Source organism: Salmo salar, chromosome ssa10, assembly GCF_905237065.1.
Source record: "Salmo salar chromosome ssa10, Ssal_v3.1, whole genome shotgun sequence".
Taxonomy (NCBI): domain Eukaryota; kingdom Metazoa; phylum Chordata; class Actinopteri; order Salmoniformes; family Salmonidae; genus Salmo; species Salmo salar.
The window spans coordinates 55,798,421-55,816,264 of record NC_059451.1 but is presented as its reverse complement, the minus strand read 5'-3'; the positions used below and the strand labels follow the sequence as shown (position 1 = coordinate 55,816,264).

The following is a 17,844-nucleotide window of genomic DNA, read 5'->3' as shown; positions in this document are numbered from 1 at the left end:
CACACACCGATCTGCAGGTCACACACACCGATCTGCAGGTCACACACACCGATCTGCAGGTCACACACACACACACACACACACACCGATCTGCAGGTCACACACACACACACACACCGATCTGCAGGTCACACACACACACACACCGATCTGCAGGTCACACACACCGATCTGCAGGTCACACACACACACCGATCTGCAGGTCACACACACACACACACACACACACACACACACACACACACACACACACCGATCTGCAGGTCACACACACACACACACCGATCTGCAGGTCACACACACACCGATCTGCAGGTCACACACACACACACACACACACACACCGATCTGCAGGTCACACACACACACACACACACACACCGATCTGCAGGTCACACACACACACACACACCGATCTGCAGGTCACACACACACACACGATCTGCAGGTCACACACACACACACACACACACACACACACACACACACACACACACACACACACACACACACACACACACACACACCGATCTGCAGGTCACACACACACACACACCGATCTGCAGGTCACACACACACACACGATCTGCAGGTCACACACACACCGATCTGCAGGTCACACACACACACACACACACACCGATCTGCAGGTCACACACACACACCGATCTGCAGGTCACACACACACACACACCCCGATCTGCAGGTCACACACACACACACACAGCACACACACCGATCTGCAGGTCACACACACACACCCGATCTGCAGGTCACACACACACACACACACACACCGATCTGCAGGTCACACACACACACACACACACACACACACACACACACACACACACACACACCGATCTGCAGGTCACACACACACACACACCGATCTGCAGGTCACACACACACACACACCGATCTGCAGGTCACACACACACACACCCGATCTGCAGGTCACACACACACACACACCGATCTGCAGGTCACACACACACACACCACCGATCTGCAGGTCACACACACACACCGATCTGCAGGTCACACACACACACACACACACCGATCTGCAGGTCACACACACACACACACCGATCTGCATGACACACACACCGATCTGCAGGTCACACACACACACCGATCTGCAGGTCACACACACACACACACACACCGATCTGCAGGTCACACACACCGATCTGCAGGCACACACACACCGATCTGCAGGCAGGTCACACACACCGATCTGCAGGCAGGTCACACACACCGATCTGCAGGCAGGTCACACACACCGATCTGCAGGTCACACACACCGATCTGCAGGTCACACACACACCGATCTGCAGGTCACACACACACACCGATCTGCAGGTCACACACACACACACACCGATCTGCAGGTCACACACACACACACACACCGATCTGCAGGTCACACACACACCAATCTGCAGGTCACACACACACACACACACCAATCTGCAGGTCACACACACACACCGATCTGCAGGTCACACACACACACCGATCTGCAGGTCACACACACACACACCGATCTGCAGGTCACACACACACACACCGATCTGCAGGTCACACACACACACACACCGATCTGCAGGTCACACACACACACACCCGATCTGCAGGTCACACACACACACACACCGATCTGCAGGTCACACACACACACACACACCCGATCTGCAGGTCACACACACACACACACACCGATCTGCAGGTCACACACACACACACACACCGATCTGCAGGTCACACACACACACACACCGATCTGCAGGTCACACACACACACACAGATCTGCAGGTCACACACACACACACAGATCTGCAGGTCACACACACACAGATCTGCAGGTCACACACACACACACACACACACACACACCGATCTGCAGGTCACACACACACACACACACACCCGATCTGCAGGTCACACACACACACAACACCGATCTGCAGGTCACACACACACACACACACAGATCTGCAGGTCACACACACACACACACACACCGATCTGCAGGTCACACACACCGATCTGCAGGTCACACACACCGATCTGCAGGTCACACACACCGATCTGCAGGTCACACACACCGATCTGCAGGTCACACACACACACACACCGATCTGCAGGTCACACACACACACACACCTGCAGGTCACACACACCGATCTGCAGGTCACACACACACACACACCGATCTGCAGGTCACACACACACACACACCGATCTGCAGGTCACACACACACACACCGATCTGCAGGTCACACACACACACACACCGATCTGCAGGTCACACACACACACCGATCTGCAGGTCACACACACACACCGATCTGCAGGTCACACACACACACACACCGATCTGCAGGTCACACACACACACACACACACCGATCTGCAGGTCACACACACACACACACACGATCTGCAGGTCACACACACACACACACACCCGATCTGCAGGTCACACACACACACACACACCGATCTGCAGGTCACACACACACACACACCCGATCTGCAGGTCACACACACACACACACCGATCTGCAGGTCACACACACACACACACACCCCGATCTGCAGGTCACACACACACACACACACACACCGATCTGCAGGTCACACACACACACACACCGATCTGCAGGTCACACACACACACACACCGATCTGCAGGTCACACACACACACACACCGATCTGCAGGTCACACACACACCGATCTGCAGGTCACACACACACCGATCTGCAGGTCACACACACACACACACCCGATCTGCAGGTCACACACACACACACACCGATCTGCAGGTCACACACACACACACACACCCCGATCTGCAGGTCACACACACACACACACACCCCGATCTGCAGGTCACACACACACACACACACCCCGATCTGCAGGTCACACACACACACACACACCCCGATCTGCAGGTCACACACACACACACACCCGATCTGCAGGTCACACACACACACACACACCCGATCTGCAGGTCACACACACACACACACACCGATCTGCAGGTCACACACACACACCCCCGATCTGCAGGTCACACACACACACCCCGATCTGCAGGTCACACACACACACACCGATCTGCAGGTCACACACACACACCGATCTGCAGGTCACACACACACACACACCGATCTGCAGGTCACACACACACACACACCTGCAGGTCACACACACCGATCTGCAGGTCACACACACACACACACCCGATCTGCAGGTCACACACACACACACACCGATCTGCAGGTCACACACACACACACCCGATCTGCAGGTCACACACACACACACACCGATCTGCAGGTCACACACACACACCGATCTGCAGGTCACACACACACACCGATCTGCAGGTCACACACACACACCGATCTGCAGGTCACACACACACACCGATCTGCAGGTCACACACACACACACACCATCTGCAGGTCACACACACACACACACACCGATCTGCAGGTCACACACACACACACACACACCGATCTGCAGGTCACACACACACACACACACCGATCTGCAGGTCACACACACACACACACACCGATCTGCAGGTCACACACACACACACACACCGATCTGCAGGTCACACACACACACACACACACACCCGATCTGCAGGTCACACACACACACACACACACACCGATCTGCAGGTCACACACACACACACCGTCTGCAGGTCACACACACACACACACCGATCTGCAGGTCACACACACACACCGATCTGCAGGTCACACACACACACACACCCGATCTGCAGGTCACACACACACCGATCTGCAGGTCACACACACACCGATCTGCAGGTCACACACACACACACACCCGATCTGCAGGTCACACACACACACACACCGATCTGCAGGTCACACACACACACACACCCCGATCTGCAGGTCACACACACACACACACACCCCGATCTGCAGGTCACACACACACACACACCCCCGATCTGCAGGTCACACACACACACACACACCCGATCTGCAGGTCACACACACACACACACACCCGATCTGCAGGTCACACACACACACACACCCCCGATCTGCAGGTCACACACACACACACCCCGATCTGCAGGTCACACACACACACCCCGATCTGCAGGTCACACACACACACCGATCTGCAGGTCACACACACACACACCGATCTGCAGGTCACACACACACACCGATCTGCAGGTCACACACACACACCGATCTGCAGGTCACACACACACACACACCGATCTGCAGGTCACACACACACCGATCTGCAGGTCACACACACCGATCTGCAGGTCACACACACCGATCTGCAGGTCACACACACCGCTCTGCAGGTCACACACACACACACACCGATCTGCTGATGAAAAGTTCATTTCCAATTTAAAAAAAAGGGTATTTCCATTAAAATGGGGAAAATAAATGGCAGGGCCTCTTTCTTAATCTAGTTGTACTAGTTTCTAGAGTGGTTGGGATCAGAGTCTGTCCAGAGGACACCCAGAAGGAGATAGGGATCTCTTTAGCCCAACCAGACGAGGGGGTGGAGAGGAGAGGACTCCAGGTGATAACGGGAACTGGAGACAGTTTGGCAAAAAGAACCCAGTGTCAACAGAAGGATTTATGTCACCAGCCTGGGTGTCAGTCATGTGGGAAAACAATTAGTGATGCTGTGGTCTGTGTTGAAGCCTGGAGGAAAAGTCTGGGTTCCCTTTAAGAGGTCTGGTTTCCTGCAGGCTAAGTCTGGGTGCCTTTAAGAGGTCTGGTTCTCTCTCTTTAACCCCAGGGGGATTCTCCTCATGACATGTAGGCTAATTTTGGTAAAGTTATCCAAATGAGAAGACAACAAGAGAAAATAGAATACCAAAACAACCCTACTCCCAAATAACTGACTAGAACGTGCAATGTTCTGAATATGTATCCATCTGTTTTTATCTAACCATGGTTCCATAATAATCCATTCCTTTTAGTTAAAAGCAGGCAGTGTGTGTTAAAGAGAGTAGTGTATATACAGACCTGGTAGCAACCCAGGCATTGTGCCAACCTGAAAAGGCACCAGAGACTTTTGACAAAACAAAGAGCTCATCCTGGGGCTAACACTCAGTCCAGGACTACTGTCGAAAGGACTAGGTAAAAACACCCATTGTAATGGCCCCCTTGTGAACGAACAGCTGCAATTCAACCAAACTGGCCAAGTAATATTGGCCTACCGTACAACTCTCTGGTTGTATAGAATAGATAGTTACATATCGGGTTATTATTTTAGACGATGTAGAGTTTTCACTATATTATTGGCGATGGTTGGCTGTACCGTCACCAAAAGGCCAGTATTTTCCTTTATAGTTTGTTCCCCAAATTATTTTAAATATTTAGCCAACATGTTTTCAGCACTTTTATTTCCATGACTGAACAAAACATTTTCTCATGTCTCCCTCTCTGCAACAGACATGGTGAGCAATATGTTTGGAACATCGAATCACAATACAAATAGAATTTATTTTTTATTTTACCTTTATTTAACTAGGCAAGGTAGTTAAGAACAAATTCTTATTTTCAATGACGACCTAGGAACAGTGGGTTAACTGCCGTGTTCAGAGGAAGAACAACAGATTTTTACCTTGTCAGCTCGGGGATTCGATCTTGCAACCTTTCGGTTACTAGTCCAACTCTCTAACCACTAGGCTACCTGCCGCCCCGTGAGAATCGCAATTCATATCATATCGGTACCCAAGTACCGTATCGTGAGGTCCCTGGAAATTCCCAGCCCTAGTTCTTTGGTCCATAACTCAACCTTCCAGACCTGACGGTCCAGTGACCACAACACACCGGAATGGTCTGGTACGTGCTTTCCTTCTCTCTCGTTACTTAAAATGAGTTTCCTGGACGTCTTTCTTCTGACTCTTGACATTCTTCTGAATGATAGTTGAACGTGCCTGGAACGAAGGTCAGGTCCTGTATTCATGAAGCCTCTCAGAATAGGAATGCTGATCTAGGATCAGGTCCCCTGTTCATTCAGTAATAATCTATAAGGCAAAACTGTTCCTAGATCAGTGGTACTTCAATTACGGCAATTTTCCTATTTTCCATTCATAATACATAATGATACAATTTCAATTCAATGTGTTTAATGCAAGCCTGAATCACTTCATTGAATATATCTATTGTTCCCTGGACAGCAGAAAGACAGACGGCTGTATAGCGCAGCTGTTGAACAGAAAGGGCAAAATAGAACGTAACTGCTCAGGAAGCAACAAGGAAACGGAGAGAGAGGACACACTACCAGGCTAGTAGGAAGCAACAAGGAAACGGAGAGAGAGGACACACTACCAGGCTAGTAGGAAGCAACAAGGAAACGGAGAGAGAGGACACACTACCAGGCTAGTAGGAAGCAACAAGGAAACGGAGAGAGAGGACACACTCCCAGGCTAGTAGGAAGCAACAAGGAAACGGAGAGAGAGGACACACTACCAGGCTAGTAGGAAGCAACAAGGAAACGGAGAGAGAGGACACACTACCAGGCTAGTGGACAACAACACTATATGTAGGTAGAAGGGGTGTAAATGTATGTAGAAATGTACATCAATGACTGAGTCTTTGTCCCCTCTCCCGTAGCAGTGTTACCTGTAGGTACTTTAGAGAAGACCCTGGTAGACTGACAGTTACCTGTAGGTACTTTAGAGAAGACCCTGGTAGACTGACAGTTACCTGTAGGTACTTTAGAGAAGACCCTGGTAGACTGACAGTTACCTGTAGGTACTTTAGAGAAGACCCTGGTAGACTGACAGTTACCTGTAGGTACTTTAGAGAAGACCCTGGTAGACTGACAGTTACCTGTAGGTACTTTAGAGAAGACCCTGGTAGACTGACAGTTACCTGTAGGTACTTTAGAGAAGACCCTGGTAGACTGACAGTTACCTGTAGGTACTTTAGAGAAGACCCTGGTAGACTGACAGTTACCTGTAGGTACTTTAGAGAAGACCCTGGTAGACTGACAGTTACCTGTAGGTACTTTAGAGAAGACCCTGGTAGACTGACAGTTACCTGTAGGTACTTTAGAGAAGACCCTGGTAGACTGACAGTTACCTGTAGGTACTTTAGAGAAGACCCTGGTAGACTGACAGTTACCTGTAGGTACTTTAGAGAAGACCCTGGTAGACTGCCTGACAGTCGTACTTCTAAAAAGCACCTCCAGGGGAACCTGCCTTATCCCTTTCAATGATAGAATACAGCTGGATTTGACTTTACCAAAACAAAACATGTTTTTTTTTCTACCAGGAGATGGAGAACGCAACCATACAGGACTAACCAAATTTGACACCCTCCCTTTCAGCCTGATGTGAGACAATCCAGATGGCCTAGTGGTTTCTAAAACGGTGGCCATATTACACTACGTAGGCCTATGTCTTATATCACTATCGTCATATTACACTACGTAGGCCTATGTCTTATATCACTATCGTCATATTACACTACTTAGGCCTATGTCTTATATCACTATCGTCATATTACACTATTTAGGCCTATGTCTTATATCACTATCGTCATATTACACTACGTAGGCCTATGTCTTATTTCACTATCGTCATATTACACTACGTAGGCCTATGTCTTATATCACTATCGTCATATTACACTACGTAGGCCTATGTCTTATATCACTATCGTCATATTACACTACGTAGGCCTATGTCTTATATCACTATCGTCATATTACACTATTTAGGCCTACGTCTTATATCACTATCGTCATATTACACTACGTAGGCCTACGTCTTATTTCACTATCGTCATATTACACTACGTAGGCCTATGTCTTATTTCACTATCGTCATATTACACTACGTAGGCCTATGTCTTATATCACTATCGTCATATTACACTACGTAGGCCTATGTCTTATATCACTATCGTCATATTACACTATTTAGGCCTACGTCTTATATCACTATCGTCATATTACACTACGTAGGCCTATGTCTTATTTCACTATCGTCATATTACACTACGTAGGCCTATGTCTTATTTCACTATCGTCATATTACACTACGTAGGCCTATGTCTTATTTCACTATCGTCATATTACACTATTTAGGCCTACGTCTTATGAATATAACTATCACCATATTACAGTACTTATTGATTTAGGCAATCAGGGAGAAACATGCCCTGTCCTGTAGATGCTCAGAACACCAAGACTCCGTCTCCGGCGTTGTTTACATGGTGTGTCAGCTCCAGGGATCGGAGCAGACTGATTGTAACGTAAATACAGCCAATCATGTTCCAACATTCAAAACGCAGCAGAGAAATCTGAGATACAACCTGGGTGTACTCATTAGTCCAAACCGTTGCTAACAGTTGCTAACGGAAAAAACTTTTTTGCAACAAAAACAAGCGTTTATATTGGACAAATTCAGGTAGGTCCCTCCACGTTTCCTTTGCTTCTGTTTACCTACTTGCACATCATCATCTGCACATCTAGCACTCCAGTGTTAATTTGCTAAGTTGTAAATATTTCGCTACTATGGCCTATTTATTGCCTTACCTCATCACGCCATTTCCACACACTGTATATAGACTTATTCTATTGTATTATTGACTGTATGTTTGTTTATTCCATGTGTAACTCTGTGTTGTTGTTTGCGTCGCGCTGCTTTGCTTTATCTTGGCCAGGTCACAGTTGTAAATGAGAACTTGTTCTCAACTAGCTTACCTGGTTAAATAAAGGTGAAATATATAAATAATTAAAATACACACCAGTTGTTTGAACACAGAACAAAAACAACCTGTCAACATAAAAAGTACACAGAACAGAAGGACAGAAAGTACACAGAACAGAAGGACAGACAAAGTACACAGAACAGAAAGTACACAGAACAGAAAGTACACAGAACAGAAAGTACACAGAACAGAAAGTACACAGAACAGAAGGAGGACAGAAGGACAAAAAAAAAGAACAGACAAGTAGGCTATAGTCCCTTAAGGCGGCGCACATTGGCCCAGCGTCGTCCAGGTTTGGCCGGGGTAGGCCGTCATTGTAAATAAGAATTTGTTCTTAACTGACTTGCCTAGTTAAATAAAGGTTACATAGTTCTGTGCTCTGCAGCAGCGAGCTACTCTGTAACTCCTGTGACTCCTGCAGCAAAGTGAGTCCGATAAGTATCTGTAAAATGAATTACAGAGCTTTGGAGACCCCAGAGAGAAGGAGAGGAAACGTCTGAGAGGGATGAGTGGAAAGCAGGAACATACGTCTTCTCTATCGGAGTGCAGAGTCAGAGAGAGGAGACGAGAGGGTTTTGCTGTTGTTCTCAGGTCTAAGCATACTACTTAGTGAACTAGTATCTGGTAGGATCGATATCTGGTAGCTGTGCTAGCTACGCCGACCAGTTTTGGTGACAAAACAATCACTTCTTGTGGAAAAGCCTAAATAAAGAAGACCTATTTTTAATGGAATGATTTCAATCTGCAGCCAGCAAACTCCTGAAAATGTTTTTTTTTAATCCAACCTCGAGATGAGCCCAAAATGGCACACTATTCCCTTTGTAGTACACTACTTTTGACCAGGACCCATTGAGCACTATGTAGGGAATAGGCTGCCATTTAGGACAAACCCCATGATAAAAAGGCAGGAGCTCCTGATGTTAACGTGATATGTAGCAGAGCAGACGTACAACTCTAGGTCGGTTCCCCAAAGGATCACAGTCCCTTACAAATAACCCTTTCATTCTCAGTCACTAAATCTGCACAATCGCTTTGCTTGCTGCCCAGAGAGGCAGCACCTGTTACCTAAACCAAGGTGAAATAGCCACGGCAGAAGTAGTCTGGGTGCCAGTCTGTTTTGCTATAGTTTCACTCCTTGACACTACTGTTATGCTAAACGTTGGCAAATGACAGAGTACAAGGAGCGGAATATTACCTAAAACAGATTGGTACCCAGGCTGTCAGAAGGATATGGGGGAGGATAAGTGCAGAATAAGGGTAGGATATGGGTAAGATATGGGGGAGGATATGGGTAGGGATATGGGGGAGGATAAGTGCAGAATAAGGGTAGGATATGGGTAAGATATGGGGGAGGATATGGGTAGGGATATGGGGGAGGATAAGTGCAGAATAAGGGTAGGATATGGGTAAGATATGGGGGATGATATGGGCGAGTATATGGGGTAGAATATGGGGGAGGATATGGGTAGAATATGGGGGAGGATATGGGGGAGGATATGGGTGAGTATAACCACATTAGGACTGTGATGGTCATGACATTTTTGGGGTCGAGGTTATTTGTCAGGCAAAATGTCAGCGTTCTAAAGGCACAATTAAAATGCGCTCCATTTTCTCCTCTCATCTCCGTCTGCAGTGGTCAGGCAGTCGCAGTACAGATAGAACAAGGAGCCAGATGTTTCACAGGATGTATAAATCTGATAGCTAAAGAGACTGGTACTCAGACTAACATTCCACTCCTTTGCCAAAGAGACTGACCTTTCTGCAAATCTCAACGTTCAATATGCAGTCGGATTTACAGGCAGTTGTTGACCGGCAATTGGTAACATTAATATTTTCCAACATAACGTTACGGGGTGGGTGCACATTTGGCGCAATATAGAATTAGAATGTTATGAAGAACAGACAATATCACTAGGGCTTGCTGCAGTCAATCCCCTTATGAAGAACAGACAATATCACTAGGGCTTGCTGCAGTCAATCCCCTTATGAAGAACAGACAATATCACTAGGGCTTGCTGCAGTCAATCCCCTTATGAAGAACAGACAATATCACTAGGGCTTGCTGCAGTCAATCCCCTTATGAAGAACAGACAATATCACTAGGGCTTGCTGCAGTCAATCCCCTTATGAAGAACAGACAATATCACTAGGGCTTGCTGCAGTCAATCCCCTTATGAAGAACAGACAATATCACTAGGGCTTGCTGCAGTCAATCCCCTTATGAAGAACAGACAATATCACTAGGGCTTGCTGCGGTCAATCCCCTTATGAAGAACAGACAATATCACTAGGGCTTGCTGCGGTCAATCCCCTTATGAAGAACAGACAATATCACTAGGGCTTGCTGCAGTCAATCCCCTTATGAAGAACAGACAATATCACTAGGGCTTGCTGCAGTCAATCCCCTTATGAAGAACAGACAATATCACTAGGGCTTGCTGCGGTCAATCCCCTTATGAAGAACAGACAATATCACTAGGGCTTGCTGCGGTCAATCCCCTTATGAAGAACAGACAATATCACTAGGGCTTGCTGCGGTCAATCCCCTTATGAAGAACAGACAATATCACTAGGGCTTGCTGCGGTCAATCCCCTTATGAAGAACAGACAATATCACTAGGGCTTGCTGCAGTCAATCCCTTGTGAGAAGGCTGTGTCAATCCAAGAGCATGTTGTTCAAAGTGACTAGAGAGGACTCCGTAATAAGAGAGAAATAATGACATGGAAAATATTAGCCTAGAAGATTCAAAAATCACTCAGTCGCATCTCATTAGAGGAATATATCATTCCTCGCACATATTCTGATCATCATGATATGCTTACATTTTTACCATTTTGTTATGCTAATTTCAGTTATATTATTTGTCCCTTTCTCTTAAAACATCTAGCCAGGGGTCTCCCGAGTGGCGCAGAGGTCTAAGGCATTGCAGTGCTTGAGGCGTCACTACATCCCCGGGTTCGCTCCCAGGCTGTGTCACAGTCAGCCGTGACCGGGAGACCCATAAGGCAGCGCAGTGTCACCCGGGTTAGGGGAGGGTTTGGCTGGATGGGATTTCCTTTGTCCCATTACGCGCTAGCGACTCCTTGCGGTTGCCAGCTGGACGGTGTTTCCTCCAGACACCTTGGTGCGGCTGGCTTCCGGGTTAAACGAGCAGTGTGTCAAGAAGCAGTGCGCCTCGGCAGGGTCGTGTTTCGGAGGACGCATGGCTCTCGACCTTCGCCTCCCGAGTCCGTAGAGGAGTTGCAGCAATGGGACAAGACTAACAACCAATTGGAAATCACAAAATTGGGGGAGAAAAAAAAGGGGGGTAAAATTACCCCAAAAATATTTTATTTCATTAATTTAAAAAACATTAACTTACCTTTATTTAACTAGGCAAGTCAGTTAAGAACAAGTTCTTATTTTCAATGACGGCCTAGGAACAGTGGGTTAACTGCCTTGTTCAGGGGCAGAACGACAGATTTTTACCTTGTCAGCTCGGGGATTTGATCTTGCAACCTTCCGGTTACCAGTCCAACGCTCTAACCACTAGACTACCCATCTCCCCATCTAGCCAGAGCATAAGGAAGTACAGCTACAGATAATGTTACAGCAAGGGGTATTCAACCAGGGGCTCCGCCGAGGTACTGCAGGCCAGGGGGTCCGCAAAAATATATGTATATTTTTTAGTACTTTTAAAATATTTCTATGTAATGAATATTAGCAACAGAATAAAATATTTTAAATAACATACCAACTGTAGAAACAAGGTGAATGTTCTTTATAAATGTCAACTTTATTTCTCAACTCCTAATCTTTTAACACTCATTGGAGCTAATTATACACACTGGACTATCTGCATAGGGTTTGAACAAGAAGCCATGAGTACAATGCCGCTGGCTGCTGGTTTCTCATCACATGGCTAACCTTTGTTTAACCTGCTGCTATTAGAGAACGTGTGTTAGGAGTTCTAGCTAATAGGCTGTTAGAGTTTACACTTCTTCCAATTATAATGTGTAGAGGTCAAAATAATAAAACAAGCTCCAAGGGAAGTCCATCCGTGAATCCCAAATGGGACCAAGTCCATCCCAAACGGGACCAAGACCATCCCAAACAGGACCAAGACCATATTACCAGAGGCTTGTGGAAATGGTTGCTCCGGCAATAGGCCTAGTTTTGCTGTGGCATTCACTAAGATAATGACTGCTTCCAGACATGCCACCTTCTAGTGCATGTCTCTAGCTAGCTAACAAAGCCCATATTAAAAACATCCAATGAACAGGATGGCTGTTGTTTTCCACTAGTGATTACACTGCTAGTCCCAACATAGGCCTAGCTTCATTTCAGTAACAGAAACGCAAAGGTCAGTCAAAGAAGGCCCCCCATTGAACGTTTATTAAACAGTATAGAAGGTAGCCCATCGCCTACTGTTCATGCAATGTGTTCATATGGCCAATGTGAGTTTGGACATACCATTACGTGACGGTTTAACAACATCTCACGTTCAGTTTTTTTTTTTATATATACTTCTAAGAATATAATGCATGTGTTTGGCTTAGAAAGCATGTAACCTGGGCTTGCTGCTCTGTTCAGTTGTTTCCATCCCGCATAGTAGGTGTCGGGATCAGTGATCGCTAATATACCATTAGAAGAATTACCGTAAGAGATGCGTTAACGTTCAGAACCAGCGTCATGGGCTCTAAAACTTACCCCCTGTCCAGAAAATACTATCGTTAAATACACGTTAAAAAGCTTGTTACGGTCTATGAATGAGTTAAAAACAGCTAGCTTTTCCGAGTAACGTTATCAGTCCTTTTAAATCAATGTACTTACCCAAAAGCTTCTTGACCTCCTCCTCGCTCATGTAGACGTTGACACTGTGGAGGTTGTTGATGACCGGAGCAGGGACACTGCTAGTGCTGGCGAGACACACGGTCCTTTCCACCAACAGCAGGAAAAATAATAAACCCCCGAGTCTCCACTGAACCGAATGCGGCCAGCCTCTACACACCGAGGGGTTGCCACAGCGGCGAACCAGTCCTTGTTGCCCTAACAACATTGCAGTTTTGTCTTGTAGCTAGCTAGCTAACTAGCTAGTTGTGTTTCTTCGCTAAGTTGATTTCCCCCCACACACACACACCTTGTTTCCAAATCATCAATAAAAACAATTCATCCGTAGCTCAAGTTAATTCCTAAAGGCAACCTTACTATTTGGATGTTCAAACGATCATTTTTGTTTTTTATTTTTGCCGTTTCTCCCAGGTTGTTCGTTCTTCTTGATAGTTGATTAGCTAGCTAGCTAACTGACTAGCCGAACAAGCTAACTTCAGCCAGACTCCACCGCGCTCCAATATGCAATTTATATATATTTTTTGGTTTGTTGTCAAGTTTGCAAATGTTTGGATACAATTCTGGATTCGCAATCTTTTACACATATTATATTACTTAGATCTATTTAACTTTAGAAAATATAAATAGTTAAGATTTTCACGACTATATAACATGTCATCTTTCATGGTCCGTTGTTCCACCTGTGTGAAGTTAGCCACAACAGTGACCTCCTTCTTGGGGGTTGGGGGTTGGCGGATCACATCCAATTTAAAGGTGCACACACCACCACCTACTACATTCAAGTGTAAGGCCAAGTCACGGCCTTATCTACAGAACATTCTCTTCATTATTCCTGTTCCCAAAAGGAGAAAAAAAAATTGCACCACCAACTAACCCTACACCTATATAACACTATTTCATAACAATCACCACCCCATAAACTGTTCTGCAGTAAAATCTCATACACACCCAGGTAATTCTTTGCAGCTGCCACCTACACTCATTAAAAACCCACTACCCCATTCCACTACATTGAACCTATCTGTTCCTGCACCGTGCCAACGACCTGGGAAGAGGACGGGACACCACCCCTCAACACACCCTTCTGAAGTCAAATCTCGTATGACCAAAATACTTCTGTGCAGCTGCCACCACAACATCTATTTTCTGTGATTTACGTTCCATTTCTGTGGTACGGTTGATAACCATTGCTATGAACGCTAAGAAGCCAACCTTACTGAAGCATATATCACTCGTTGGCCTATCCCTCTGTGATGGCACAGATCTACTACTCACATGGATCCTCTCAGGATCCCTCACCCTTGACCCATCCTCCTCTACTTTCTTCACTGCCTCAGCATACGACACCTTCTGCACTACTCTGACTCTGGCCACTTCAACCTGCATCTCTCACTCCAAACACTTCCGATCGCCAGCAACATGGAGCAGCAGGTAGACTAGTGGTTAGAGTATTGGGCTAGTAACCGAAAGGTTGCAAGATCAAATCCCTGAGCTGACAAGGTAAAAATCTGTCGTTCTGCCCCTGAACAAGACAGTTAACCCACTGTTCCTAAGCCGTCATTGTAAATAAGAATTTCTTCTTAACTACCTTGCCTAGTTAAATAAAGGTTTAAAATAAAAGGTAAATAAATACATGAGCACCCTTACAGTTGACATACACAACTTTATCCACCGGAACTACACAATTCTCTGTCCCATGCCCTCCCGCACACTTCCCAAATAGTGGATTGAGTGGTTGCTTTCAAAATAAAAGTCCCCCAAAAGAAAGTGATTCAAACGATATCAATATTGGAATCATTCCATATTTGGACTAGATAACGCTAAACAAGGTCAGAAAGTTGTTATATAAATTCAACAAAAGATAATACTTTGTTAATTTGACACAAAAGAAGTAAACATCAGTTGCAATTGCACTGTGGATCTACAAGAATTGCATTGTGGGCATCCCATGCCCTCCTGCGCACTATACTGTACAACCTAACCTATGGATGTTGCACCCATGAAATGGGGTATCAGCCTACTCGGTGACACTCACAAAACACAAATATTATAGTATTAGCTCTTACTGTGGGACTCTAAAAACCAGTGTGAAATGAGACACATTAAGCATACAGCCTACAGTGAGTATTGAACATACAGTACATATTGGATGTGTACAGCCTAAATGAGAGATTGTGCACCCCTTGAAATGGCCTATCATTCTACTCAGTGACACTCACAGAACACAACTTTGTAAAGATTACATGAAACACAAAACGAAACCTCTGAGATTCAAGCCATCTATATTTCATTAGATGACTTCATTAACTTCATAAAGTAATTCAAAACGGGCATATCATAAAATTATATCACTCAGCTACATCTTTCTAAACAAGCACTGTGTTTTCTGTCAACTCATACAACAGTCCTTTGTCACAAAATAGGTTCATTCTTTACCCTGAAAGGACTGCTTTGGAAAACAAACACACATAGATACCACAACTGCTTCCGTCTGACAGTTTTTTTTAAAATTTAGGGCATCAACGCCAGAATTCATAATCAAGGACAATATCCAATCTGTACAGAATGCCCTTGATTTCAGTTTGGCATTGCTGTAAGGAGTTCATTATTCTATAACAAAATATTATGGTTGTCTCATTATTCAATAACTTAATGTTACGTTTGTCTCATTATTCGCTCTATGCTCCATGTCTTTGGCAACCCATGAGATGATCTGACATGCACAGGTACTCTCACTCCCTCTAATTCAGAACGACACCAAGTAAACTCTACTATGGGCACCTTAGGCAGAACACCTACGTTGTACCAGTATAGGTTCTTCAATTCTTGGCAAACAAAAGAAGCAGGAGGCATTAGTACACTTGTTTTGATAGACACCATTCTGTGTACATCTGGGCCCATCTTTGGACACTGTGTTAATAAACCTCCAAACAAGCTTCAATGCCATACAACACTGCTTCCGTAGCCTCCAACTGCTCTTAAAAGCTAGTAAAACTAAATGCATGCTCTTCAACCGATCACTGCCCGCACCCGCCTGCCCGCCCGCCTAGCATCACTACTCTGGACAGTTCTGACTTAGAATATGTGGACAACTATAAATACCTAGGTGTCTGGTTAGACTGTAAACTCTCCTTCCAGACTCACATTAAGCATCTCCAATCCAAAATTAAATCTAGAATCGGCTTCCTTTTTCGTAACAAAGCCTCCTTCACTCATGTTGCCAAACACACCCTCGTAAATCTGACCATCCTACCGATCCTCGACTTCGGCGATGTCATTTACAAAATAACCTCCAACACTCTACTCAGCAAATTGGATGCAGTCTATCACAGTGCCATCCGTTTTGTTACTAAAGCCCCTTATACTACCCACCGCTGCGACCTGTATGCTCTAGTCGGCTGGCCCTCGCTTCATACTCGTTGGCAAACCCACTGGCCCCAGGTCATCTATAAGTCTTTGCTAGGTAAAGCCCCGCCTTATCTCAGCTCACTGGTCACCATAGCAACACCCACCCGTAGTACGTGCTCCAGCAGGTATATTTCACTGGTCATCCCCAAAGCCAACACCTCCTTTGGCTGCCTTTCCTTTCAGTTTTCTGCTGCCAATGATTGGAACGAATTACAAAAATCACTGAAGTTGGAGACGTGTATCTCGCTCACTAACTTCAAGCATCGGCTGTCAGAGCAGCTTACCGATCGCTGCAGCTGTACACAGCCCATCTGTAAATAGCCCATCCAACCAACTACCTACCTCATCCCCATATTTGTTTTTGTTTTTTTCTGCTCTTTTGCACACCAGTATTTCTACTTGCACATCATCATCTGCACATCTATCACTCCAGTGTTAATTGCTAAATTGTAATTATTTCGCCACTATGGCCTATTTATTGCCTTACCTCCTTACTTCATTTGCACACACTGTATACAGATTTTCTATTGTTATTGACTGTATATAGACTGACCAGGTGATGGCTATGATCCCTTATTGATGTCACTTGTTAAATCCACTTCAATCAGTGTAGATGAAGGGGAGGAGACAGGTTAAAGAAGGATTTTGAAGCATTGAGACAATTGAGACATGGATTGTGTATGTGTGCCATTCTGAGGGTGAATTGGCAAGACAAAATATTTAAGTGCCTTTGAAAAGGGGTATGGTAATAGGTGCCAGGCGCACCGGTTTGTGTCAAGAACTGCAACGCTGCTGGGTTTTTTACGCTCAACAGTTTCCTGTGTGTA

General features: G+C 45.8%; 1 protein-coding gene across 4 annotated transcripts in view; it reads right to left on the bottom strand.

The window, feature by feature from the left end:
- The window catches only part of LOC106560633 (tyrosine-protein kinase RYK), a 113,510-nt gene extending 99,190 nt beyond the window's left edge, over nucleotides 1-14,320 (bottom strand). For all 4 annotated transcript variants that reach the window (XM_045687966.1, XM_045687969.1, XM_045687967.1 and 1 more), the window contains exon 1: nucleotides 13,592-14,320. In XM_045687966.1, the coding sequence (XP_045543922.1) occupies nucleotides 13,592-13,817 (226 nt within the window). In that variant the 5' untranslated portion in view covers nucleotides 13,818-14,320. The remainder of the gene's footprint in view (nucleotides 1-13,591) is intronic.
- Between the last annotated feature and the right edge of the window lie 3,524 nt (nucleotides 14,321-17,844).